Source organism: Phodopus roborovskii, unplaced genomic scaffold (assembly GCF_943737965.1).
Source record: "Phodopus roborovskii unplaced genomic scaffold, PHOROB, whole genome shotgun sequence".
NCBI classification, from domain to species: domain Eukaryota; kingdom Metazoa; phylum Chordata; class Mammalia; order Rodentia; family Cricetidae; genus Phodopus; species Phodopus roborovskii.
Window position 1 is genome coordinate 14,929,806 of NW_026126567.1, and position 27,425 is coordinate 14,957,230.

The 27,425-nt window shown below is 40.5% G+C and overlaps 1 protein-coding gene across 1 annotated transcript in view; it reads right to left on the minus strand.

The window, feature by feature from the left end:
* Positions 1-27,425, minus strand: part of Mtbp (MDM2 binding protein) — a 68,738-nt gene that overhangs the window by 11,628 nt on the left and 29,685 nt on the right. Inside the window, exons 12-17 of the mRNA XM_051202503.1 lie at positions 26,928-27,101; positions 23,998-24,105; positions 16,578-16,742; positions 10,545-10,662; positions 6,443-6,598; positions 2,237-2,332 (exon numbers count right to left, since the gene is read on the minus strand). Coding sequence (XP_051058460.1) covers positions 2,237-2,332; positions 6,443-6,598; positions 10,545-10,662; positions 16,578-16,742; positions 23,998-24,105; positions 26,928-27,101 — 817 coding nt within the window. The remainder of the gene's footprint in view (positions 1-2,236; positions 2,333-6,442; positions 6,599-10,544; positions 10,663-16,577; positions 16,743-23,997; positions 24,106-26,927; positions 27,102-27,425) is intronic.

The window sequence follows — 27,425 nt, forward strand, 5'->3', positions numbered from 1 at the left end:
ATAAGAAGCTAAGTATGCCATTGCCTTACTTAGGGTTTCTATTGCTGTGAGGAAACACCATGACCACAGAAACTCTTATAAAAAGGACAGCATCTAATTAAGGGGGGCTTACAGTTCAGAGGTTCAGTCCATTATCATTATGGCTGAGAGCATGGTGGCTGGCAGGCAGGCGTGGTGCTGCCTACATCTTGATCAGAAGGCAACAGGAAGTGGACTGAGACACTAGGCACTATCCTAAAGCACAAGGAACCTCAAAGACCGCCCCCACAGTGATAAAGCTTTCTCTAACAAGGCCATACCCACTCCAACAAAGCCACATCTCCTAACAGTGACACTCCCTGTGAGCTGATGGGGGCCAGTTACATTCAGACTACCTCAGGCAACGCATCCCTGTAACCCTGGCTCCAGATGGGATGAAAACAAGGAACAAGGAAGCATGATTGCTAGGGCGTTGCTGGCCACCAGCCTAGATGGAAACCACTGAAGTCTGGGTTCAGTTAAAGACCCTGAAGGGAATCAGGTAGAGAGCAACAGAGGAAGAAATCCTACATCCCCTGGCTTCTACATATGCAAGCACAGCCACACAACTGTGTGTGTGTGTGCGCGCGCACACACACACACACACACACACACACACACACAATTAAATAGCAATAAAACCAATGAGAAAAGGGGAGCTGCATTTCCATTTTTCAATAGAGACAGTTTTACATAGAAACATAAAAACAGTATCGACAGAAGGTATTCTTTAGAAGAAATAAACACTAAGGAAAACTGCAGGCAAATAAAACCAAGAATGAGTTTCTGAAGAGCCGGACTGGAAGTAGGCACTGAGAGCGAATGAATGGGACACGAAGGCTGGGGTAGTGACCCTGGGAGTCACAGGGTGTAAGCAGGAATGGGAGGAAGGGATGGGGGAGCGGAGGAGGTAGGGGCGCTGCCACACAAAACTAAGATGGCTGAAAACACGATATGGGGACCTACTACTTTGTACAACAAGCAAAAAGTTTAATTTAAAAGAAGTTGACTGGGAAGTAACGTGCATGGGTGGATGCTGCTGCTCCCAGAAATCAAAGTTATCGATGAAAATCCCAGAGCCAGATATAGGGTACCTCTCTGTGAACCACTGCTTAGGGAAGCCTCATATTAGAGAAGATATATTGAATGTTAAGCATGAAATCATCAAGGCGCAAATTAAAAGATAAAGCCCTAATGGGTTCAGAGCTCATAGACACTAGAGGGAAACTGCTAGTGTTGTTTTGTAAGAACTTGTGCTGTCAAATGGTATTCTAAACACTTAGGTTTATAGCCACAGATGAAAGCTGCTCCCAGCCCTGGTCCGAGAAGCATCTGTGTGTTGTATGCAGTGCTTAATACAGAGACTCATAACTGGCCAGAGTGCTGAGAAGGAGCAACCGCTCCTTTACCGCATACCTAGGGCACATCTTAGAAATGGAGGCAGAAAGAATGTAAAGGCCGGAACCCAGGGAGAAGTGCTGTGAGATATGGCTCTTGGGCATGACCTGGTCATTTGACTTAGCAAGGTGCAAAGCTGTGGCCACCAGCACAAGAGCTGCATAAGACTGGACCTATCAACGCCTGGATTCAGGAGTGGTCCCGCCCTCCCAGGGGAGCTCCTGGCAAGTAAGGGTTGCTGGGTGTGGGGAGGGGGAATCAAATAACTACCACAAAGGCCCAGGTAAGCAACTAATTACACACAGCAAGGGCAGAAAGCAGCTGGGGTGCTGGGAGGGGAGTTTGCTGAGGGGAAGGAACTTGGAATGAGAAGGAGAAAAGCCAGTAAAGGAGGTGAATGTGAGCAAACTACATGATACACACGCATTGTCAAACAAATGAAAAGTCAACTGAAATGTTCTACTGGTGTACACGTAAGTAACATGCGTAAATTCAGAGCTCATCTCCTTTACTAGTATAATCAGTGACCAGGGAATCTTAATGCGACCCACAGAGAAAATACATATAAATAATGTATGGACCAAAGACATTTTGATAAAAATACCGAGTAACTAAAAAGATGTTTAAATGAAACAAAACTAATTAATAATAAAATATTTTTCTTAAATAACATATGTATTGTTATACATTATATATTATACATATACATTATATATATATATATATATAATACTGTTTTGAAATTTTATTTCATTTACACTCCACATTCAAATCACAAAGGTTGTAGCAACAATACACAAAAGTGTAAATAAAGACTTACTCAATCCCATGGTAATGGCATTCGGAGGCTTTTTCAAAAGGTAAGACCTGAAGTTTCCGAGGACTAAGTTCTGGTGTCAAAACCAAAGGTTTTTCCCTGAAATAAAAAGGGTTTCATTTGTATTTAAGGTTTGCTACATGACAGAGAGAAACCTGATTTCCTCCCCTACACATGAGGTGTTTTTATGGCATTTTGACTAGTTTTTGTCAACTTGCCATGAGCTAGAATGAAAAGGAAGCCTCGCCTGAGAAAATACCTCCATCAGACAGGCCTGTAAGCAAGCCTGTGCGGCAATTTCTGGAGTGATGATTGATGTGGTCAGGTCCAGTTTACTGTGGACAGTGCCACACCCAGGGCATCCAGGCTGAGCATCCATTGGGGAAAAAGCCAGTAAGGAGCACTATACTCCTTCATATGGTTTCTGCTTCGGTTCCTGCCTCCAGTTCCTACCCTGAGTTCTTCATGACGGACTGTGATACAGAAGTATAAGCCAAATAAACCTCCTCAGTTGTGTTCAGTCAGTAATTTATCACAGCAATAGAAACCCTAACTACAATATAAAGCATAAAAGTTAAGGTAGCTGGATGTGGTAGTGTGAGTTTAAATCCAGCCTGGGCTATGTAGTGAGTTCAAGGCCAGTGTGAGATACAGAACAGGACCCTGCTGGGTGGGAGGGGTTGGGTTATAATACAAAGCCTAAGAAGGAAATGAAACAGGCCAGGTTTGTGCCCTTTGCCCCATTTGTTTTCTGTGCCTCCATTTTAAAAATTATGAGGGCACTCAGTGAACAAACTTTTTATGAGGATGAGTAAATCAAGAAAGGAAAGTGACATTATTCCTAAACCATATCACCCTGAGCGAGTTCGATTGTTGAGTTAAAACACACTGACAGAGGAATGAAGTTAACCTGAATCTTTGGAGATGGAAGGTATTGACTTCCTACTGTAACTCAGAGGGTGGTGTCAGCCTGTCACTGATGCTAAGAATCGCTGACTTGACAAGGATCAGGAGGTCTAGAGTAAGTGGTGGTTTCTGTTCTTCTGAAATATGCTTCAATCAGCAGGCCTTCAGAACCAATCTTATGTTGAGCTTTCATAAAATATGAATCCTCGAGTCCAAACCCTGTAAGGCTACTGTGAGTCGGGGATAGAGTCTGCTGCAATCACTGGCTTATGCTGACACATGCCTCCAGTCCCTGATGAGTTAGGACCCACTGGGCCAATGGACTCAGCCATAGTCCTGAAACTCAGATCTAGCTACATGGGGATGGGGAAAGTCTGAGGCAGCCGGGGTCTTCACACAGTGAAGTACAGAGTGAAAACGAGGCTTGGATACACAGCTGGAAACAGCGGCAATACTGGACAGGCAGGCAAATCCACACAATGTATCTGCTCTCACACCCCACCCCACCCCCCACTTCTGACCTAGTAGGGAGAGCTGCCCTTCTGCCACCAAAGATCACATTCGGAACTACATTATTACATTAAAATGTCAAACACGTGCCAATTAATGAATCCTAAAGAAAAACCTCATATGCTAATACTTCTATTTAAGGTGTTCCACAAAAAGAATCATTAGTAAATTGCAATGACCTCGTTATTTTGATGAGGGACCCTTCAAATGAATAACCTGTAAAACAGGACTCTAAGTATTTAGCATTTTACTCTTCTTTCATCACTTATTTCAATCCTTCCCAGTGCATCATTTTTTATCCAGTATCACTCATCTCAGCTTTTCTAAAAGAATGTAACATATACGTGTTTTCTTAATGTTCTTATTCCCCTGGTATAATGAGGGGCAAGGCTTTCTCTTTGCTTAATGGAGCACAGAACTGGGTGGTGCCTTGACAGATTAAGAGCAACCAGGTCAGCTCAGATTTCTACATGCATGTTAAGTCAGTGGTTCCCAACCTTCCTAACACTGTGACCCTTTAGTATGGTTCTCAACCTTCCTAATGCTGTGACCCTTTAATGTGGTTCCCAACTTTCCTAACGCTGCACCTTTAAATACAGTTAGTTCTCAACCTTCCTAACACTGTGACTCTTTAATACAGTTCCTCACGCTGTGGTGACCCTTGATCATAAAATTGTTTTGTTGCTACTTCATAACTAATTTTCCTACTGTTATGAATCGTAATGTAAATATATGTGTCTTCCAAAGGTCTTAGGTAGCCCCTGTGAAAGGGTCCTTTGACCTTCAAAGGGAACATGACTATGTTAAGTAAGGACCCTAACGCCAAAGAACCATCACATTTCCAAAGAGATGAGCAAAGTGGCTATGCCTGTAATCTCTGCAGCTGGGAGGCAGAGGCAGAAGGACAGCAAGTTCAAGGTCAAGTTGGACCATACAGTGAGTTTGTGGTCAGCCTAAGTTACATAACGAGGCAATGTCAAAACAAAATAAATCTTTCCTAAGTACATCACATGTAAATTTCACAGACAATTTTAAATTATCGTCTCCCCTACATGGCAACCTGAAAGCCACTGCAGTTAAAGGGCACAGCCAAGGTAAACAGCTGTTTCGGCACATCAATATGCCATTGGGCTAATTAACTGAAAGGACTGTGAATTCCACCAACAAGAATGAAGACCATTGCCCAAATTCTTTGGTCAAATTATGCAAGCTTTATTTTCTGCCAGACAGTATAATCTCTCTAAAGCAGGGTTTGAGAGGATGGGTTTGAACATAGGAGGCAGTGGGGCTTATATCGCCTAACAAACTGCAAGGCTAGGGAGTTTCCAAGGGTTTCTGGTTATGTAGGAACTTGGCAGAACATTTCAAAATTATTTGACAGAGCAACTTATCTTATCAGGAACATGTCAAATTCCAGAAAATGGGTCAAGACCTGTTCAAATCCAAGTTTTACAGAAAACAGGAATGAACTTATTTTGACCTTGTAATAAGATGGCTTCTAAACTTAAAACAGAGTCAGTCTGGCCCATAAACGACTACAGTGTGATAGCTAGAGATGAGCAGCTGTGTGCGGATTGCTTCTGGAGTTCACGAAAAGGGGTTATCAACCTCTCAAAACCACGAGAAAGTAAATGACTCCAAAGTTATGCAAAGTTATATGTCATTAGGAGCATTAAGTCATCTTGACCCTCCTGCTATCAGTGATACTCTGTCCCTTTCTCCCCAGTAACATGCACAAGAGACAACTCTCCGACTCTGCTTCTCAAATAACTTAAACCCCTTCCATAATTTACCTTCAAGATAAATATTGCTCATAGTACAGTTCAAAACTAACTTGGGAAAAGTGATCGAACTGAGATAACAACCCTTTAGGAGGTTTTTAAAATAATGGATTAACAATGAAAAAGAAATTTGGGGAGTAAGCAAATTACTCAATATCCCCAAGAAACTGACACTACAATTGTATTTATCCTGTAGCCAATGCCGGCAGCAGCCAGCATTTGTTAACTAGCAACTTAGTGGGCAATGTCTCAGAAGCCAATTTAGTATGAGTTATTCACGAAGATGCCGAGTTCCTGCTTGGCGATGTTATAGTTTCACAACAATATTTTTTCCTCACCTCTTTCAGTAGGAAAGCCATGACTTTTGCCATTAGTAGTTATAACTAATAATAATCATGCCTAGTAGTGGCAAAATCAAAACAAGACAGTAATGCAGAAGAGAAAAATTCAGGAATACATACTTGCAAATCAAAATCTAACTTCTTACAATGAATTTCCAGGCCTGCAAGACAGCTTAGCAACTACAGGCTCTAGCAAAGCAACCTTACACCACCTGGGCTCAACACAGGGGACTTGTGCAAAGATGGCAGGAGAGAGCCACCTCCAACAGCTGTCCTCTGACCTGCACATGCCCACTGTGGCACTTCTGTGAACCCCCCTCCCCCGCATACATCATACACGCTCAGAATAAGGCTAAATTAAGCAAAGGTGAGAAAAAACCCAAATGTATTTCCCTCTGTACACACGAAGCAGAAGCCCTTGCCCGTGGCTTCTAAGGGGAGATGTACTGAATTGTCGCCATTTATCTTTGCTTCTTCAAATTCAGGGTCACAAAGCAGAAGGACATTTGGAGAATGTAGAGGTGAGGCTGTTAAGGCTAGTGATAAACTGTATTGGCAAACCTGTGAACTTTGCCTCAGCTCAGAGCACCAATTAACTACAGGAGAAAAATACAATGCTATTTTTAAGTGACTTTTAGAAATGAGTTGCAAATTATAGGTTTATAACTCACCCCCTTTGAATCTGTAATGGTTGTAGATCTCCAACTGGTAATCCATCCGAGGTGAAATATTTTAGTAGTTCTTTAGCATCCAATAATGTGACTGAGTCCCGGGGACCCTCTTTACGGCCCAGCAACTGTTCAGATGAACGAGGTAATGAACCAGTTCTGGGAAAATAATTTGTACAGCTTTATTAAAGGTGCATTCAAATCCACCAAAGGCAGGAAATGATGATGGGACCACAATCCATTACAAATACAAAAAGAAAAGTCAAGAATTACCCATCTACAGAGGGCTAATTACAGACTCTGTAGTTGTAGACTGTACTTGAAATAATCTGTAGGGCTTACTGAAACTTGCAGCTTCTGTTAATCATTCTACTACAGAAACTATCATGATTATGTTCTTTATTAAATACAACATGTTTACAATTCCATAGTGCAAAGTCACCAATTCTATAGTTTAAATTTAAACTGAAAACCCACAATATAAATTTCGGAGGCTGAGAGCTGAATGTTCCAATTTTCTCTAAATTTAAAAGATTACTTAAAGCACAGCCATGAAATGAGACTGTAATGGAAATTTTCTCCCAGGTCTCCTCAAGCCATGCTTACAGCATCATGAATACACACTGAATTATTATTACATCTGAAATGCACGCAGGACTTTGCATTTTTGAAATGATTTTACCTACAATATATTCTCAATCTTCACAAATTTCCATGAAAAATGGAATAGGTCTTATATCAAAAGAAAGTAACACCTAGTAAGTACATTATGAAATGCAATCAGCACACCATGCCTAAAAACAAGCGTTATTCTTAGTTTTCAGCTAAAGACTGCAACACACCATCAGTTACATTGCAGACAGGGGATAATGTGGAGGATACAAACTAGACAACTCCAGCTAGGGGCCACCTCTGCCTTTGTCACTCCATAAACCAGAAAATCACACAGCACAGCAGGCCACTAAATACATACATACATACATACATACACACACACACACACACACACACACACACACACACACACACAAGGATGAAAATATTTTCATCAGAGGAAACAGAAAATGCTTCATTAGCTTCTGAACCACTCACTGCTCTATCGCCATAGCATAGATAAAAATCACTATGTCAACACGAGTTTAATCACTCCATTTCGTAGCAATTTAAAATTTTTAATTTTTTCATTCATTTATTTAGTGTGTGTGTACATGCATGTGTGCCCAAGTGGGAATGTGTGCTTGCCTGTAAGTCCAAGGACCACCTGTGGGAGTCAGTCTCTCCTTCCACCAAATGAACTGTGGGGATTGAATTCAATTCCTCAGGCTCAGCAACAAATACCTTTCTTTTCCCCGAGTCACTGTGCCAAGCCAACTTGATTATATTTTACATATTACTCAAATTCAACATTTTTACGACTAATTCCACAATTAAAATATCAGCGTTGAATTTCTGACCTATGTTTCTACACACTAAGGATTATCACAGACTGAAAGGTCCATTTCCCCTTTCCGGCCCCACTCTTGTTAAATGGAATAGAAACCTAATAAAAACAGTCTAGCAAGAAAACACATGAACATTTTCTCTGAATTTCATACTCTGGGTGGGCAGGAGCTGCATCGTGAGTTTAATTTAATTTCTATGTGGCTTCTTTAATGTATCTTACAGCATTCCTTAATCAGCACCAATCATGATCACATTACAGACGAGAAATGCAATGGGAAATGTATAATTTGCATTTATATAGAATCCGAACACAAGGATATCAAAGCAGCTTTTAAAAGCCCAGTCTGTGATGAATTGCACCACCAAGATATGTCTTAGGTTAAAAAAATAACAGACAACTAAGCTTTAAACTTCCTGCAGGCATTCCGTCACAACATTTTCCCAACTTTAAAACAAAGGTTTGTATCCCCACTCTGCTGTGCTGGCAAATGTTATGGCAGAGGTTGTTGAGTGAGTCTAATACTGAAGTTCTTGTGCCCTCTGACTTTCACCATAGCATGATTCTCTAAATAAATCTGTTTAACTGGAACAAGATTCTGAAGACATACAATGTAACTTTTGCTCTTACACAGGAATTGGACATGGTTCTCCTGCTGAAGTCCCTGAAGTTCTTACTCTATAAATAGCACTGTAATATAGTAAATGGGGCTCACTGATTTGTGAACCCACAGTCAGGACTCACAGTTTACTACACAAGTCTCACTCTCAGCAGATGCCACGATGTAAGGAGATATAGAAAATACATTTTCTAGAAGTCATAACATCGCCCTTAGTGTTTAGAGAAGAAATGGGACATCGAGACACTGAGCTGCAGTGTTTAGAAAAAACTCAAGAAAGGAAGGCGATGGTCAACTCACTCAGCCCCTGAGTGTCTAACACACTTCTGGTTCAAGCATACACATTAAACTCTCCATTTAAACTGAAATCACAATGCAAAGTACCTGAGAGTAAACCCACAATAAGGGTAAGAGCAAGAAGAACAAAACAGAGGGGTACAGAGGTCAGAGAATTTCAAGAGACAGTAAGCTACAGCAAGCACCTCAGTGTCAACCAGGAGGAACCTCAGGAAGACTCCCTTTCCAGGAAGCCACAAGATCTGGGGTCAGAGTTGCTACGGATAGTCATACAACCGCGTCAGCTGCAAATGAACACACTAAGACTTATATTAGTTATAAAGCTCTTGGCTGATGGCTAGGGCTTCTTATTGGTTAGCTGTCTTAATTATTAAATCATAACTACTAATCTATGTATTTCCATGTGGTCTTGGTTTACCAGAGAATGCCGGACCTGCAAGTCCTTTGCCTGCTACATCATGACTGCTTTTTTCCTACACTTTCCAGCATTCTCCTAATCTCCTAGACCCGTTTATCTGCAGGGCCAACAGTATTTTATTCTTCAACCACTAAGATAAACATATACAGAAGGACAACCCCATCAGAGTGGTGATGGGCACCAAGGAAGAGAGATAAAGAACACACATACAAATACCACCTGCTTAGAGCCCACCCTTCCCTGTGCTATCCACCCATCCTGAAGAGACAGGAGCTGTGCCACTGTTTAAATGCCTGGGTCTTTGTTTTGATTATCTCTCCATTAAAAGGAGCTCACAGAGAAGACAGGCACTGGTGTTCTTCCTTGTATGTCCCCAATGCCCAAACCTGATATTAATACTTGTGGACAGTATGAGAAAAGGTTATAGCAGGTCATAAGATGGTACCAGAAGAGCTAAACATTGAAAGAGAAATATTAGACAGCTTATACCCCACTATACTGCAGATGCACACTGAGTGCCCACTCTGGACCAACACCAAAGACCAAAGGTAACTCTGGCTGCTGGATACCTACTTCTGTCTGTGAGAGTACCTACAATAGTTTCAAGTGACTCCACCTTGTTTTACACACCCCATATGGCTCACTTTATATATTCATGTGTGTGTGTGCTGGTGAACATTTTGTTAACTTCTTGTTACTTCACACAAGTGAGGTTTATGTGGGAAGAGGCAGCCTCACCTGAAAAGCTCCGTCCACCAGACTGGCCCAAAGACAACCTGTGGGTCATTCCCTGGACTACTGATTGATGTGAGAAGACCCAACCCAGTCTGGGCAGGTGGTCCTGGGTTATCTAAGGAAGGGAGCTGAGCAAGCAAGGCAAACATGCCGCCATGGGAAGGAGTGCTCTCCCATGGTCTCTGCTACAGCTCTTGACTCCAGGTCCCTGGACTGTGTGAGTTCCTGCGGTGACCTCCCTCACTGCTGACTATGTTTGCGACATAAAAGCCAAGTAAATACTTTCTTCCCCAAGTTGTTTTTGGCCAGTGTTTCACAGCAATTAAAAAGTAAACTAAGTGTGTATGTGGATGGAGGATGTTTATAAAGCCAGACACACAGTATTCCCCAGGTATGCACACTTGGAAGGTACCAAGATGATAAAACAGAAGATGACCTTTCCCTTTTAATCAATATGCTACTCTACTGATTAGCTACTTATTAAAGAAAGCATCTACTTTCTTTTATAATGAAATTAGAATCTACCGAAACATTAAATATTAAGAGTATTCATTTGAAAATACTGAACATGCATTTCTAAAAGCTCAAATATTACCTCAGTTTTTGTTTAGCTTTTTCAAAAGTTTCTAAATTCTGAAGAACATGTCTTTCTGGCCATTCCAGAGGATTGGTTTCCATCAGACTTGAAGAACAAGGCTCAACTTTACTGGCATCTAAAGAGAGCAAAATACACATAAGCACCGAAAAATGCTAACATAATGAATGGTTTTTTAGTTAATGTTTATTTAAATTAAAAACAATCTTATTTTACATACCAATCCCAGTCGCTCTCCATCCCACCCTCCCATCCCCCCCCCCCACCAACCACCACCCACTCCTCAGGGAGAGTGAGGTCTCCCATGGAGGATCATCAGAGTAAATTGGGAGCACGGGGGAGAGGAAGAAGGGAGGTAGGAGAAAAGGAGAAAGAGGACAAGAGAAGGGGACGGGGAGGAGAAGATGAGGAATCAGGAAGGTCGAGTTGGGGGGAAGAACAGAGAAGGAGAGCAAGGAAAGACATACTGATAATAGGAGCCGTTATGGGCATAATGAATGTTTTTTGTAAAGATAAAGATTACTTGGAGTGTAGTGATATCCTCCTGTGATCCTAGCATATGGAAGGCTAAGACAGGAAAATCACAATGTGAAGACAGCTGAGGCCTTATAGTGAGTTCAAGGCCAACCTGGGCTAAGTAGTGAGACTGTCTCAGAATATGTATGTGGGTATGTACATATGTATGTATGTATGTATGTATATAGTATGTATTTATTATGTATGTATGTATTATGTATGTATAATAGATAAATTAATGAATAAATGGTGGTAGGTATATACACTTTGTGTGTGTGTGTGTGTGTGTGTGTGTGTGTGTGTGTGTGTGTGTAGGCTAAGGATTCAATTGAGACTTTTATTAAAGACCTGGATAATAAATTGAACTGCATAAAATGCCACTGAGAAGAATATTGGAAGTGAAAATAAATTATGTTCTTCAAATAAAATGTATGAGTTATGACTGGTAAAACACAATGAATCTACCTGTTAAGGCTCACATGGAACAGAAGCACAAGTTAGCTATTCTTAATCAAAGTAGTTCAAATGAAAAGGAAGCCACTCTATATTGAACGCATAATGCTATGACTTCCATACTAGAAACAGAATTATAAGTAAGTTTTACATCTTAAAAAAAAAAAAGAAGGATTACCCCAGTCACAAAAGTATAATAAATGTTTCTAATGTTTTCAAGGTTACTTCTAAAATAATTCTCACATACCTGTAATCGGAGACGCCCTCAAATCACTAAAATTCAGTATCACTTGACTCTTAACAATATCTCAGGTAAGGACCATCCTGCTGGCTACTATGCTGCTGTGAGTTACATGGGTCTGCCCTAAACCCTGAAGGCGCAGCCCCCATTCTCACCAGAAAGTATTAGTTTTAACAAACACTGGCAAAGACACAAACTGGACTACTTTTTAACTTTACACTTACCTGTTTTAAGAGGGACTTTGACTCTTATACTGCACTCTAATGAATAATGCAAAAGTGCTGGCTGTTCACTGCTAATGTCACTACTGACAGAATCCCTGTTCTGTATAATAAAAGTGGGAGCAACCATCTCTTACCTCCTCCCTACTTCATAAACTACTTAATCTCGAATATGCCAACGTATCTTCTAGTACCTACATTTGGATGTCCTCAACAAACATCCTCAGAACAAGCCATTTTCCATTTCCTATTAACAGTGGGGAAATCCATTTGATAGGGCAATGGGCTTTACAATGAAGCAATATACTCCTTAATGGAGACATGGCCTTGTAATAAAAACACTGAGAAAATAATCAACACCAGTTCTGCACACTTGAGTTCATAGGAGGATTCAAGTTATAGTTTAAAAAACAAATAATAAATTATCTCTGCATATTACAATAAAATTAATTGAGTACATAACATATAAATATGGATGACATAGTCTAATATTTAAGAAAACATTTACAAATGTAAGGACTTTGGTGTAAAGCTAAACATAATTCTTACAGTAAAATAAAGTACAGTATTTTATTTATTTGCTTCTCTAGATACTACTATAACATGCTCTGAGACAAAATGTAACAAAAAAGCTCCCTGAGAGATCAAGAAAATTGTTTTATTTTGTAATATCATTACACAAGAAAAAGAAAGAAATAGAATCAATACAAAGAGGAAAACAGGGAAGGTGACCTTAAATATCCCAGATTCCAGCAAATGGAAAGGTAGTAATATCAGTACGTGTGGCTAATGAGGATAAGCCATTACAATCTTACAGACAAAAGTAAGAATACATCTCAATGAAAAGTGACATTAGTGTTGTTGGAATCTATTTCATAAAGTGACATAATGCTAAATGTCTGAAATTATCAAAGGGAGTACAATCTACCTAACAAACTCATTTATACAACCTTGCTGTATGTCCAGAAGTGTTAGCAGACCCTCCATGTGTCTCTCATCAGACACCACTGGAGAAGTCTTCAGCAACTCCAGCAGCAAATCAAATAGTTACATTATGGCATTGTCTGCATCTTGACCTATCACTTGTTACACTTGCTAGAGTCTTCACAAAAGTAGAAGCAGTACAAATCATCCTATATTGCTAATAAGTATAACTGTGTCAGGACATGATTGGCCTTACTAGTTTTCATGCAGTTCAATTTACATGTACATATACTTATTCAAACCATGCTAGAAGAAGGTTAACAGCCACAACTGAATTGTAGGAGTCACACTCAAATGTGCAGCCTATTGATTTTCAGTTCAGAGTCTAAAAGTCTTCATTGCTTTAATGAGTAGTTTGGGGAGATCCTCCTCCTACATCCTATATCCTCCTACAGGCTCCATGCCAGGCCTTGTAGATGTGGAGATAGCAAGTAAGTGTACCCTGCCCCTTCAAACAACATGACGTGCAAAGAAAACAAATATCAGCAACAATCACATAGAATATGCATCGTTTAAATCCGTGCCTCACAAAATGAGAAAACACTGAAGAATTCCAGTAGGGTGGAAACAGTTCACACTGGCTACAGCCTGGAAAAGCCTCAGAGAAAAACGACACCTGAACATCCATCCATAAAGTAGAAAAAAGTAGTCAGGTAAGTGCTGAGAGAAAAGGATTCTAGACCAAGAACATGACATATGTAAAGCCAAGGAGTAAAAGTGGGGCATGCCTCATGTTGTAACAAGGAAACAGAAATGTGAAATTTGGAAAGCCAGAGTGACTACAAGGCCAGATTTATGTTGTGGAATATTTCTTTACACTGTGTAAAGAGATGTGTCACTGTGATTGATTTATTAAAGAGCTAAATGGCTGTAGGCAGGAAGAGGATAAGGAGGGCTTCCGGGGACAGAGAGGACTATGGGAAGAAGAAGGGCAGAGTTGCCAGCCAGATACAGGGAGGAAATAGGATGTGCAAGATGGAAGAGAAGTAATGCCATGTGACAGAATGTAGATTAATATAAATGGGTTAATTTTAAATTGTAAAAGCTAGTGGGAATAACTAACTTAAGCTAATGGCCAAGCTTTTATGATTAATAGGAATTCTCCATGTTGTTATTTGTGAGCTGGTGGCCAATGAAAAAGCATGCTACACATGCCAGCTCAGGTAGGCCAAAGAGTGGGTGAAACAGTCTGTGCAATTAGAAGCAATCTCCATGGCTTGAGCAAAAGAATGACATAATAGACTTGGAGGTAAAGCTCGGTGATAAAAGCATCCTATGAAAATCCTCTGGGAAGCCAAAACTCTCTCTCCTAACTTCAAACATGTCAGTTTACTTATCCAAAACTATGTAGTTGCTTTGCAACACTTAATTTAACAAATAATTAATCCTAACAATCTATCCCTTGTAGGCTCACATGCCTGAATGCTTGGTCCTTAGCTGGTGGAACTGTTTGGGAGGGAACAGTAGATGTGACCTTGTTGGAGAAGCAATGTCACTAGGGGTGGGCTCTGAGATTTCAAAAGACTTGCCCTATTCCCAATGTGCCTTTCTCTACCTACTACTTGTGGACCAAGACGTGAGCTGTCAGTTGTTTCTGCTACCATGCCTTCACTCTACCAGTATGGAGTCTAACCCTCTGAAACCACACAATCAGTTAAATGCTTCCTTTTATAAGTTGCCTTGTTCATGATATTTTGTCACAGAAACAGAAAAGCAACTGATATAGCCATCCTTAATTTAATGGTAAGGAACAGGAAGGTAGGAGGTCAGAAAACTTGCCCACACTCAACACAGGTAAGTTTCAGGGCCAACATTCAGCCTCACTCTTGTCTAGAGCACATGCCGTAACCAGGAAGCATGTTCTCTCACTCTCGGCGCATAAGCCCATTGTCAGGAGACACACTAATGTCTCCAACAGTCTTTGTATTACTCTGGACTGCTATTAGATGATGGGACTTTCATGGAACAATGGGAATAATAGCACAAATGGCAAGTGACATTTGAGGTGATTATGGTCTTCAAATATTTTACATGCATCAACTCATTTAATACTCACAAAAATCCCAGATAGTGGGCCAACTTATTACTGCCATTTTAAACATAAGGAAGCCCAAACGTGGAGATTAAGTAACTCATCCAAAGTCATTTGATTTGATTTGAAATCACCTAAACGTATAAGTCTAGATGTGCTGTTTAACTAGGGAAGGTAGATTCACCTTGGATGTGGAAGGGCACAAAACCATGGGCTAGGACCCTGGACTGAGCAGAAAAGATAAATTGAGCACACTGAGCACTGGCATCCATTTTTTCTGCTTTCTGAATTAGGACACAATGGACCAGCCATGGCATATCTCTGCCATTCTTCTATCTTCCCTACCACAATGGATGGCTGTCCCAACTGGAGTGGAGAGGAGCTCTGATGGGGGATGTCCTTCTGTATATATGTTTCTCTTATTGGTTGATAAATAAAACACTGATTGGCCAGTAGCCAGGCAGGAAGGATAGGCAGGGCTACCAGACCAGGAGAAGGCTGGAGAGAAGGCAGAGAAAAGACTCGAAGAGACACCATGTAGAGACTAGAAAGACAGGATGCACCAGGCATCCTCATGGTACGATAAGGCCATGAAGAAATATATAGATTAGTAGTTATGGGTTAATAAGAGAGAGCTAACCAGTAAGAAGACCTAGCCATCAGCCAATACTTTATAAATTAATATGTCTTTGTGTGTTTATTTGGTGCTAATAGGCTGTGGGACCAGGCTGGAAAGAAACTCCAGCTACAGAGCTTGTCTTTAAACACATTTTGCCATCAAAGATATGGGAAACATAACTAATCCAGAGCCCAGTTAACAAGGGCCCAAATGAAGACTAGAACTTGAACAGGCATTTGTACTCAAGCAAGACATAGTTTTCACACACTACTTTACAAAGTAATATAGTTGAAAGCCAAGGACCAAGACGTTCATTTCTTTGTGACTACAGTATCTAGAAAAGGCACTCAAATACACACACTTACTAAGTAGGTTCTGTGATGATTTTTCTTTAGCCTATACAATAAAAATGGTTCCCATAAAATAAAAACAAAAATTTGTCCTGTTTCAAATTGTATTGAGAGCCTCAAATACGTTCTTCTAGACACCTGAAAGCTTCCCTTTGTTCAAATCCACCACCACATCAGACTCCAGAGAAGAGAAAAAGCTCAGTTAATGCAGCAATGATCCCACAATCCCCCAGGGAAGTATGGTGACTCCTGGACCCGAGTGAGTGGCAGCTGCAAAGTGTCCTAGCCCGTGGTTCTCCCTGTATCCAATTCACTGTATACGTGTTACTTTCTTCACTTTTTGAAACCTATCCATTCTAGCAGCTTAGGAAAATGATACGACCACAGAATGCTTCCTCCTGTGCTTAAAAAGTTAAACTGAACATGCTTGATGGAGGGTGTTAGTAAAAAAAATCTTTCATATTTAAATAAATAGAGTTCAAATATACACATTAAAAAATTATTCTTTAAATGTGTGAAATATATTTTGACTTAGCCAATATAGGTTATAAAATTTAATAAAAATACTACACATACCGCCACCACCACCAAAACATGTAAAGCAATGAAAAACTTACCACTGACCATACCAGCAGCAGCTTTCATTCTGTCTGGCTGTGTTAAAATTGTTTTAGCGTTGAGAGCATCAGCATGACCTAGGAAGCGCTCCCTTGCGAGCAGCAACAGACTTTTGAGTTCATCAGTGGAAACTGCTTCAGGCTGATCTGCAGCCTTTCTTCTTTCTGCAGGACAAAGGGGCACAATCAGCCACAGGGCATGTCTGAGCCCCTGAAGTGGTGGCTCCTCTGTCCATCATTTTTCAAAGTAAGACAAATACCTGCATTCCTATGTAGCCACATTTTCATTTTGATCTTCTAGCTAACAGCAAAATTTTGAGTTATTTTGAGAGATGAGGGAACAGAGAATGATTGGCTAACATTAAGAGTGGATGGACAGTAATGGAAAGCTTACAGGTCTTCAGGGATACATTAAAGAGCATTAAAAATGATCTTACACTCATATGTAATTCATATGTATACATGATTCCAGCAAAAACTGAAGACCAGCTGAGACTTCAACCTTGTGGACTGAGCAACTACTAGATTCTTGAACTTTCCATTTATAGCCAACCACTGTTGGATTAGCTAGAGTACAGCCTGTAAATTATTCTAATAAACCCTTTTTCTCTATATAAAGAGATTTATCTTATAAATTCAACAGAGAACCCTGACTAACAAGTATATAAAATTAATACACGTAAAACTTTCTATTGGATACAACAACATAGACATTCCTGTTTCTTCCTTCTCCAATTCTGAAGTTGGAATAAAAAAGATTAAAATGGTAACAAGAAAAAAATAGCACAGTGACCCTTCTGAACAAGCTTTGGAAGACAGAAATAAGAGGTAAACTGAGTCAGCAGAACAGAGGAGGGATTATTTTAGGTGCCTGCAGAGACCACCACCAAGGAGTGTAGGCAAATGCACTGAGGTACTGGCCTCAACCCAGTCTGGACAAAAAGCCTTAGTCAGAGCTCAAGCTCTGCTCAACACTCCACTATCCAGCCTCAGAGGCGGGCAGTACTGTGTTAAGTTTGGTTTTGTTTCAATAGTTCCAAACCACGGGACTGCAGGTATGTACGAAGGTCATGTTAAAGATGGGATTAAATATAAGCTCAATAAAAGCCCTAAACAATAAAAGTTCTAAACATCTGATCGCAAGCTCTACCACCAAAATACCAGTGGAAATACAAAATACAATGCTCACTGGAAACACAAATACAATGCTTACTAGAAGGATCAGAGTCCCAAAGATGTATTCCACTTTGTGACATTGTGACACAAGATTGTCACCTATGACATTTATGAGTCTATATTGGGCCATAGTTACAGCTATCCTTGGCAACCTGTAGCCCATGGGCTAAAAGAGGGTTCTAAGAACAAAACTTAAAACTGAGCAGCCTCAGAGAGAAGAGTCGCAGATGCCGACACCAGGATCGGGGTAGGTGCAGGCTCAAATCAGAGTACTGAACCCTCCCGGTCCCACTCTCCAGTGACGTTTGCCAGGTATTATACCAGAGTCTGCAAACAGATGCTGCAATGGCAAACAAGGAGGATGGGAAACAATCACAAGCTGGGGAAGGGGCTGCAGGGAAGGGCTCTGCATTTCCTATGCTATCGTTACCCACGTAAGCCCTTCAACCCAGGAAGACTTGACATGGAGCTGGACTTGACCAGGTGGGATTTGACTAACTTTTCCTCTTTTATATAACAGAGCCAGCCAGTCTTCAGGTATCCTCCCTGCAGTGTGGGAGAGACTTTCTCCTATATGCTTGACCTATAGTTGCCCAGTTCTGGCAGTTAAACAATAGTTCAAGACTTGCTGAGTATATGAGAAAGCCTGCTGGGCCACCATTTTCATCTGTACATTTCTTCAGCTTGTTTCTAAATTGATTGCAACTTTAGAAGAAGAGGTATTGTTGGATTCTTTGAACCAAAACAAAACAAACGAAAAACAACAACAACAAAGATCTAGGGTTGAAAGAGAGAGGGAGAGAGGGAGGAGAGAGAGGGAGGGAGGAAGAGAGACAGAGAGAGAGACAGACAGACAGAGAGAGAGAGAGAGAGAGAGAGAGAGAGAGAGAGAGAGAGAGAGAGAAGAAAGAACAAAGAAAAAGGATTCAAAAGAAAAGCATTGGAGGAAATGTAATAGAGTTAACATCTCTCCAAAGTAAGGATGATACTGGAATAAGTATAGGCTGGTCTGAGGGAAAACAATCAGAACAAAAACAGGACTCCTGGAACATAACATATACCTCTCTAAGAGGCACAGGAAGAAGTGGGGAGGAATTGTTAGAAAACTTGTGGATGTTCTATTAAAATGGCCGATCATGTAGACAGCTCGGTAAATTGGGTGAAGGGTTGGGGGTGAGGGGCACACACTATCATTTAGAGTCAGACTACTGGAGACCATAACTTCAAGGAGTGGGTCAAACCAATAAAACACAAGAGTCCTGCAGAGGACAGGAGGAGGTTTGATTTCTAAGAGCAGAGCAAGTGCACAGCACTGTATTATGTAATATAGTCCACCACTCAGCAGAAATATCGGTGCTGTTACCATGTTATCCCCTCCACGCCTTCACTGTTCAGGGTCACTGAAGGGAAAGGAGAAGTGAAGATAGCTACAGACACATTCTTCTGCCAGGGGGACATTAAGAAAATCCCTGAAACTGGATACACATTTCACAGTATCTAGAAATAAGAAAGGCATGGACTAGCTGGAGGGCTGAGGATAGCCCCTATGGACACAGAGACAGAGATGAGGATAGCCCCTGTGGACACAGAGACAGAGATGAGGATAGCTTTTGTGGACACAGAGACAGAGATGAGGATAGCCCCTGTGGACAGAGAGATGAGGATAGCCCCTGTGGACACAGAGAGATGAGGATAGCCCCTATGGACACAGAGACAGAGATTAGGATAGCCTCTGTGGACACAGAGACAGAGAGATGAGGATAGCCCCTGTGGACACAGAGACAGAGAGATGAGGATAGCCCCTGTGGACACAGAGACAGAGATGAGGATAGCCCCTGTGGACACAGAGACAGAGATGAGGATAGCCCCTGTGGACACAGAGACAGAGATGAGGATAGCTTCTGTGCACAGAGACAGAGAAATAAGGATAGCCTCTGTGGACACTGAGACAGGGAGATGAGGAGGGGTCTGAAAGTCACTGCTGTTCTGCATTTGAAGTTTTCAAGTATTGTCTGAATTTTCAGACTGTATCTATGTATTACTTTGATACAAAACATTTCTTTCAAAAACACTTCTAGATTAATCACATTTTTCTTCTATAATAAACCTGTTATCCTGGAAACTGATAGGAATTCAACAGATGTAGGAACTTACCACCTGCCAAGCATAGGAATTCAACAGACTTAGGGAACTCACTCCTGCCAAACACTCATCCCAGGCCCCAGACTCGGAGGATTCAGGCGTATGGCATTACACTAGGTGCTGCCTAGTGTACACTAACGGTGCTGGGCAGTTGGTGGGAAGGCAGCAACCAGCCCACCCTTTAGAACATCAGCTTTATGACACAGGCCCTGGAACACACTACCTCACTGACATGGGTATTCTCAGGGTCAGATTTAGCTCCAGGAAAGAAACTCAAGCTTTCTGTGGCCAAAACCTTTAACAGTAAAATCAGAATTGAGATAATCTTTTTCTGTAAGATCTTCTCAGCGAGGAAATCAGACGCCTTGGTGTATTTCCTTTCTGTATAATCAGCTGGTAGGCCCTCTCAAGCAAAAAGCCATGAATGGCTTCCTTTCCCATGGGAGATACACAATGAGCAATGCGCTTCAGTCAGTCCCTCATTCTGTTAATTAAAACTACACTCGAGCTGGTCTCAACTTATGAAGGCTGTCAATCACACCACAGGGTGGAAAGCAGGGTAAGAAAACACACTGACCTTAATAGCTAAGAATGAAGGAGGAGATAGGCTTAATACAGGGATGAACTACATACTTAACATAAGTAAAAAGAAAAAACAACTATACAAATAAGCTTGCATATAAGTGAGAGATAAGCACTCAGGAGAAAACTCAAAACTCCAAAATGGGTCAGCAAAGGAATGCTATATTCTTTATTAAATAGCAGTACTGAAAAGTCATTGTTGAGAAATATGAAATATCTAAAGGCTATCAGCTGAATATGAATCAGGATTTTAGTGGGTTCTATGAATTTTTAGGAGATACAAAATACTGATGTACTGAGTACAATACTAGCTTATTATATTTATTTTACATCATACTGAGGTCTCTAGTTTAAAAACTTATCAGCATTCTAAAACTTTTTCTTGAAAACAAAACTGAGATAAGGTATTGTTAAGTCTTTTTCCAAGTATAAAGGTTATAAATTACAAAAATAAGGAGTATTAAATTACAGTTATGTTTTATATTTCATTATTCTAGTATAACAGATCAGATACGTTAAAAAACCAAACAAACTCATTTAGAAAGTTAAACTCGAACAAACTTTATTTGATATTCATGTTATTTTAAAAAATAGTGTGTCTCAATAGTATCATTAGTTAGTACATTTTATGAAACTCTCCAGGTGTTTATCATTTGATGCTGGTCAGGGAAATACTAGAAGAACTGGACTATTTCTCCCATTTCATTGGTATATTAAGGAAAATCACTGAAGAACATACTCAGACATGCATACACTGGACACTCTTTGCCACCACTTTCCTCTGCCTCGTGAAATGCAATTGCACGGATGCACTTTTGCATCTTGGAAGGGATAGATTTGTTCAGCAAGGATCATCTTCCCAAATGGATTCTCTGGAACATTAACCTGAGCCCCAAGACTTAATGCTTCAGAATGCCAAATGCAGACTTGTATGTACATGTTTACATGATGTATGCACTTCAGTGTACATACACTGTATATATGTGTAGAGGTCATCGTTTTCACATTCTTTTAACATTTAATTATTATGTATGTTGGGGGATGGAGTACGTGTACAGGCCAGAGAACAATTTGCAGGCATGAGTTCATCCCTTCTAGTGTGAGGTCCCAAGAATAGAAGCAACATCATCAGGCAGCAAGTGCCTCTACCCACTCAGCCACTTGCCTATGTGTGGTGATGTACTGTTTATGACTTATTAAAGCTTGCCTGAGGATTCAGAAAGCAAAGTCAGCCACAAGCCATAGAAGCCAGGCACACACCTTTAATCCTAGGACTCAGGATTAAGAGGTAGACAGATCTCTGCCAGTCTAAGGCCACCCAGATCTACACAAGATTGAGCCAGTCCTAAAGAGAAACAGCTCACACAAAGAAGATCTCAGCACCTGGGATCACACACCTTTAATCCCAGCTTTAGGTAGGTATGTAAGACAGGAACAAGGTGTCAGTATCAGGCATTCATTCTCCAGCCACACTGAGGATAGGAAGACATTTAGTCTCAGGATTCTCCAGCCATGCTGAGGAGAGGCAGCAGGATCAGCCCATTCAGCCTGAGGTAGTGGTAAGAGCTAGTGGCCTGCTACTTTGTTTCTTTTCAGCTTGAAGTTCAAACCCCAATATCAGTCTCTGGGTCTTTCATTTATCATGCAACACCTATTTTACAAGATTTTTCTTAAGATAGGGTCTCTTACTGAATCTACAGTTCACCTACTGGCTAGGTTGGCTGGCCACTAAACACCAGAGCCAACTCCCCTCAAATGCTACAACCTCAACTTCTATAAGGATGCCAAGGAGCTAAAGTCAGGTCTCATGCTTGTAGAGTGGGCACTTCACCAACTGAGCAATGTATGATCCCAGGCAAACATGTACCACCATTTAAAATTTTTTTCTTGTTTACCCTTATTTGTGTGTGTGTGGGGGGGGTGTACGCGTGCATGCATGCATGCATGCATGCGCCTGCACAAGCTACAGTGCTCATGTGAAAATCAAAGTCATTTCTCTCCTTCCACCACTGGAGTTCTGGAGATAGACTCAGGTTCACCCACTGAACCATCGCAATTCCATTAAAACTTGTTTTCCTTTTTAACAATACTTTTCTTGAACAAGCATCACAAATTAATATACAATTACTTTAGTTTTATACATACAATTACTTTAGTTTTATACAAGTGAAGAAACTTTGTAGTGCTTACATGAGTAACTAGTGAATATTTTTTCAAATATTCTAAATTAATTCTAAAATTATTTCCCACTGAATAAACAGATCATTGAATTCAATATACTTTGAAAGGCTTTTAAATAACAGAGTAGTTTTACTTTCTAATATACATGAGTAATATTTTCTTCTTTATGTAACTAAGGTAGTATAAATTTAAGGAGTTTGTTAGCAATTATATACCAGTGAGTTAAAGCATAGTGATATTAAGCAATAATACACGTTTAATATTTATAGAAATTCAGACTGACAACCATTTTAATATTAATGGTGAAAGAAAAAGATCTGATCTTGTTTGAAAAAGTGTTAAGCCTCCCAGCTAAGGAAAGCACATGATGCTAACTTCAGTTATCATTAGTTATCAGTGATGGTTACACTGAAGAATCAACTCACAAGTTACCACACTAATCTTTCTAAACTTGCACTTTCTCTTATTTTTAGTCTCTGTCTTCCTTCTACCAAAACTACATAAGGATTATATGCATTAAGTAGAGTAACAGATTTCTATGTCTTTTCTAGGTATGGTTCAAAGTATACAAATTTGAAATATATAATTTCTCCACAACTAACCAATGGGCCAAGCTCCTGGACTACAATCAAAGTGAGGGAGGAGCAAAAATATGAACAAAGGAGTCAAGACCATGATGGGGAAACCCACAGAATCAGCTGCCCCGAGCTAGTGAGAGATCACTGACTCAGGTCTGACAATGGGGAACCTGCATAAGAGTGAACTAGACTCCCTTAATTAATATAGGTGACAATGGTGTGACAGGGACAGTATATGAGGCCACTGGCAGTGGGTCCAAGACCTAACACTAACTCACAAACTGACTTAGTGCAGCCCATTCTATATGGAGAGATACCATGCCCAGCCTAGACACGGGTGTGGGGTGGAGAGGCGCCTTGGTCCTGCCTCAACAAGATAATGGGACAGACTTAGTAGACTTCGTGGGGTGGCCTTATCCTCTCCAGGGAGCAAATGGAAGAAAGTGGGGGAAGTGAGAGGAGCAGAAGGAGAGGAGGGAGGGGGAAACTGGGATTGAAATATAAACTAAATTAATAAAAAAATAGAAATAAAAAATGTCCCTGGCAAACTGTTTTTAAAGTTTTCCAATGATATACTGACAATCAGGATATTCTGAATCCAGGAAAAATAACATCGCAGACCTCATCTGCCCTAGCTCCCTATTTATATGCAGCTCTATGCATTACACCTAAAAGGCAACATGTATAGGAACAAGTATGTAAACCCACACTAAACAGATCACATTCTTACAGTAGAATCAAATGCCCAAACTGGTACTTACTCAGGCATTCTTTCAGAGCCAAAACTTGGATGCTGGCTAACTGTTTCTCTCTCTGCAAAACCTGCTCCTCAGAAAAACTTGGGAGTGATGAGAAGTCAAAAGGCAAACCTGAGAAATAAGGAAAAGTCAATATTAATGATATTCTATGTTGACAATTAAAATTCAGTTCCTAGGAAATGTGTTAGGAAATGACTAGAAACATGAAAGCCAAAAACTCACCTCTCTTGATCTTACATGTTTCAAAGTAACAATTAAATACGGGGAAATGAGCATACTAAATTGCTCTGTATTTTCATCTTTGATCTGATTCTTAATTCCTTGGGGGGAATGTGGGCACTGGAGTAGACTTGGCTACATGGTATTCTCTTCTACCTACTTAGAACACAAAGAACAGTTTCTTGTTTCTGCGTATCGGTTCCCACAGTCCCCACAATAGCCTGTCCTCCGCTGTTCAGTTTCTTACAGAATGAATTTAGTATAACACTATGCAACAATCCCAGGACTGACTAGGCTGATGCTTTTTTCTTCTCGTATGTAGTTTTTAGATAATTAGGATATGCAGGAAATACACCATCAGAGGACACTGAAGCAAGCTTGGGGATTGCTCCTCTCTCACCTGAAAGGGAAAGCGACTCATGCTTTGTCTATGGAGTCATGTGACCCCTGAAGCATGTGACCCTCTACTGTGTCCTCAACTGTGCTGTAAGTGGGACACAAGGAGTCAAGACTCCATGTGTACCATACAGACTAAGTCTTGGGAGGATAGCTTGTGATGGATCTCGGGCTGTTTCTGTTCCTCTGCTTTCTGTCTGTGAGTAATATGTCTATTGACATAGCTAATATATACACAAATACACAGACACATATACATATATATGTATATATACATATATATGTATACACACACACATATATATACCCAAATATAGAACTTGATATAGAACCAAATATAACCAAAATATAGAACTTAGAAAGAGAAAGGAAGACAAATCAACGAAGCAAAAGAGGCTTGAGAGAAAAATAAAAAAAAAATTTTTTTTAGTGTTGAAAGCAGTAAACATTGACAATTTGGTGCCTGAAATTAAAAGCTAATAGCTAATCTTAACTTTGTATACTGTAAAGGAATTAATTCTCTTCATCTTCAATTATAAAAAGGTTATATTTAAAATCCCAGCATGGAGACAGGGAAGTAGATGCAAAGTCCCACCCCTAACCAAGAAGCTATTTGCAATTAATACCTGCCGGGAAAAGCAAAAACAGTTTTTCTCCGCTGGAGTGTCACTGGGCACATCAACCACACTCCAGGGCCGGCTGCATGCCGGGAGTTTGCCTACACAAAATGGACTCCATCTTTTTTTGTATACTCTGTGTTTGGAAATTTTTTGCCTTATTGATTTTTGTTTGTTGGTTTTGATTTTCTGTCTTTTGAGACAAGGAGTGAAAACATGAATTTGCCTTGGTAGGGAGGCACAGAAGACCCCAGAGATGCTGGAGGAGGGAGCAGTGGCAGGACAGTAAAATACACAGCCAGCACAGCTGCTTGACAAAGACGCAGCAAAGCTGAGCCACGTGATGGCCGCTGGGTCACCTTTGGTTTTCATCTCCACCTGTTGCATACGGGAGACTTTTAATATCTGTACCATCTGGGGATGCCGGATTGATGGAAGTTTTGTAATGAATCATCCATGCCTTCTCCCGGGAGCACTGCTTCTCAGCTCCCCCAGGACAGTCCTGAACACACCACCCTTCCGTTGTTAGGGAGACATCCTTATCTACTTAGAGGTCTTCCTATGCCTTGGAGGCTGTGACACACATAAAGAAGCCAGGGGTCTTTGTAGGAGGCTTTGAGACATCTGTGAAACATCTGTCCCTGTAGTTATGCAGGAACAAGATATTCAAAACAAAGTAAACTTAAAAACGTCAACAAGATTTGGTGGGCTAGAGAAGCTGGCCACAGATCAGATCACAAGCCTCTTCCCACTGTGCACTCAGGCGATTACATGGCATATACAGCAACAAAGTTAGATTGGCTGGAGTTACCTCTGCCCTACACAGAGACTTATTGATAAACAAAGAATGATGTAAAAAGATGAGACATCAGGACCTCCCTTTCTTAGAAAAGTTAGCTCATGCGGAGCCACTATCGTGCCAAGGAACATCAGAATGCCAGGATTAGACTTATAGACAAATTCTATAAAAATATAAAATATAAATATTGTATTATGCCAGAATCTGAATAACAACTGCAGCAGCTTTGTCTGAGGATTTTTCTTGGGAATTCTGACCATTAGGAGTTAATAATACACTGCTTGGGACATGGCAATATGTCCGGGCTGGACTGAAGATTTTATTTTGGTCTACTGTCCCTGTAGCCACAATAGCTACTAGCATGAGAACAGGCTGTCATATGCCTCTAGATTCTTAAAAATTGGGTTATGGGGTTGAGGAGTGAAAATGGTTATGAAAGGTAACTATTAATGATGCCAAAACATGAGGGGAAATGATTGGAAATGATAACTCTGTTCTGTCACAGTTCACTAATGACAACTAAAAGATTAACAAGAAGAAGTGAAACACATGTCTATAAACAAAAATGATATGATCTAGGTTTTGGAACATATGAATGCATCCCTGCTTACTAAATTCTGTATAAATAAGCACTCAGGCAGCTAGTCAGTCAGGCTGCAAGATTCTCCTGACCCTCTGTCCCTCACCAACTCCTTAAACTCCTTACATCTGTCCACTGCCAAAGGTGGCTCTAGCCTGGACAGAATATGACCAAAATATTTCACATTTAAAAAAAAAAAGTCCTAAAAATAAAAGGTAAAGTAATGGTAGAAATGGAGTTTCATTATTATTCCTCCCACTTAAAACCACGTAAATTAATTACAATAAGCGTGGGCACAGGTCTCTTCTAAGTTAATACTTACTTAGTTTGGCTTCTTGGGTCTTTGCTTTCATCTTTCCATGAATGACATTGAGTGCAAAGGAGCCATTGATCTGGTTGGCTGAGTGAAGCAATGTGGCTTTGCATTTTGTCTTGCCGTGGCCTTGCAACAGGAGGTAGTAGCTGGAGTACTCTCCTTTCACATCAGCATCTGGGACTAAAGAACAATGACCCAGGTAAGAATGGAGCACCTGCCATCACATGACAACTGTCTGATCCTTCAGAGAGAATGCCTGGAGGTAAAACAAGCTGTCACTTGATACATTTGGGACCATTTGGTTGACCATTTAGTTGAGAGGCTGTTGAAGCACAAAGTCATAAAAGCAATAAGAAGTATGAACTTTTTTATCTGTCTAATCACCATCTACTCATTCTTTTGTTCCAAGTTACTGAAGTTCCATAAGATCTTTCTTATACAGGCATGTTCATAATTTCCAGCTTTCCTGTGTATCTGAGAAATGCATGCATGTATGTGGGGTAT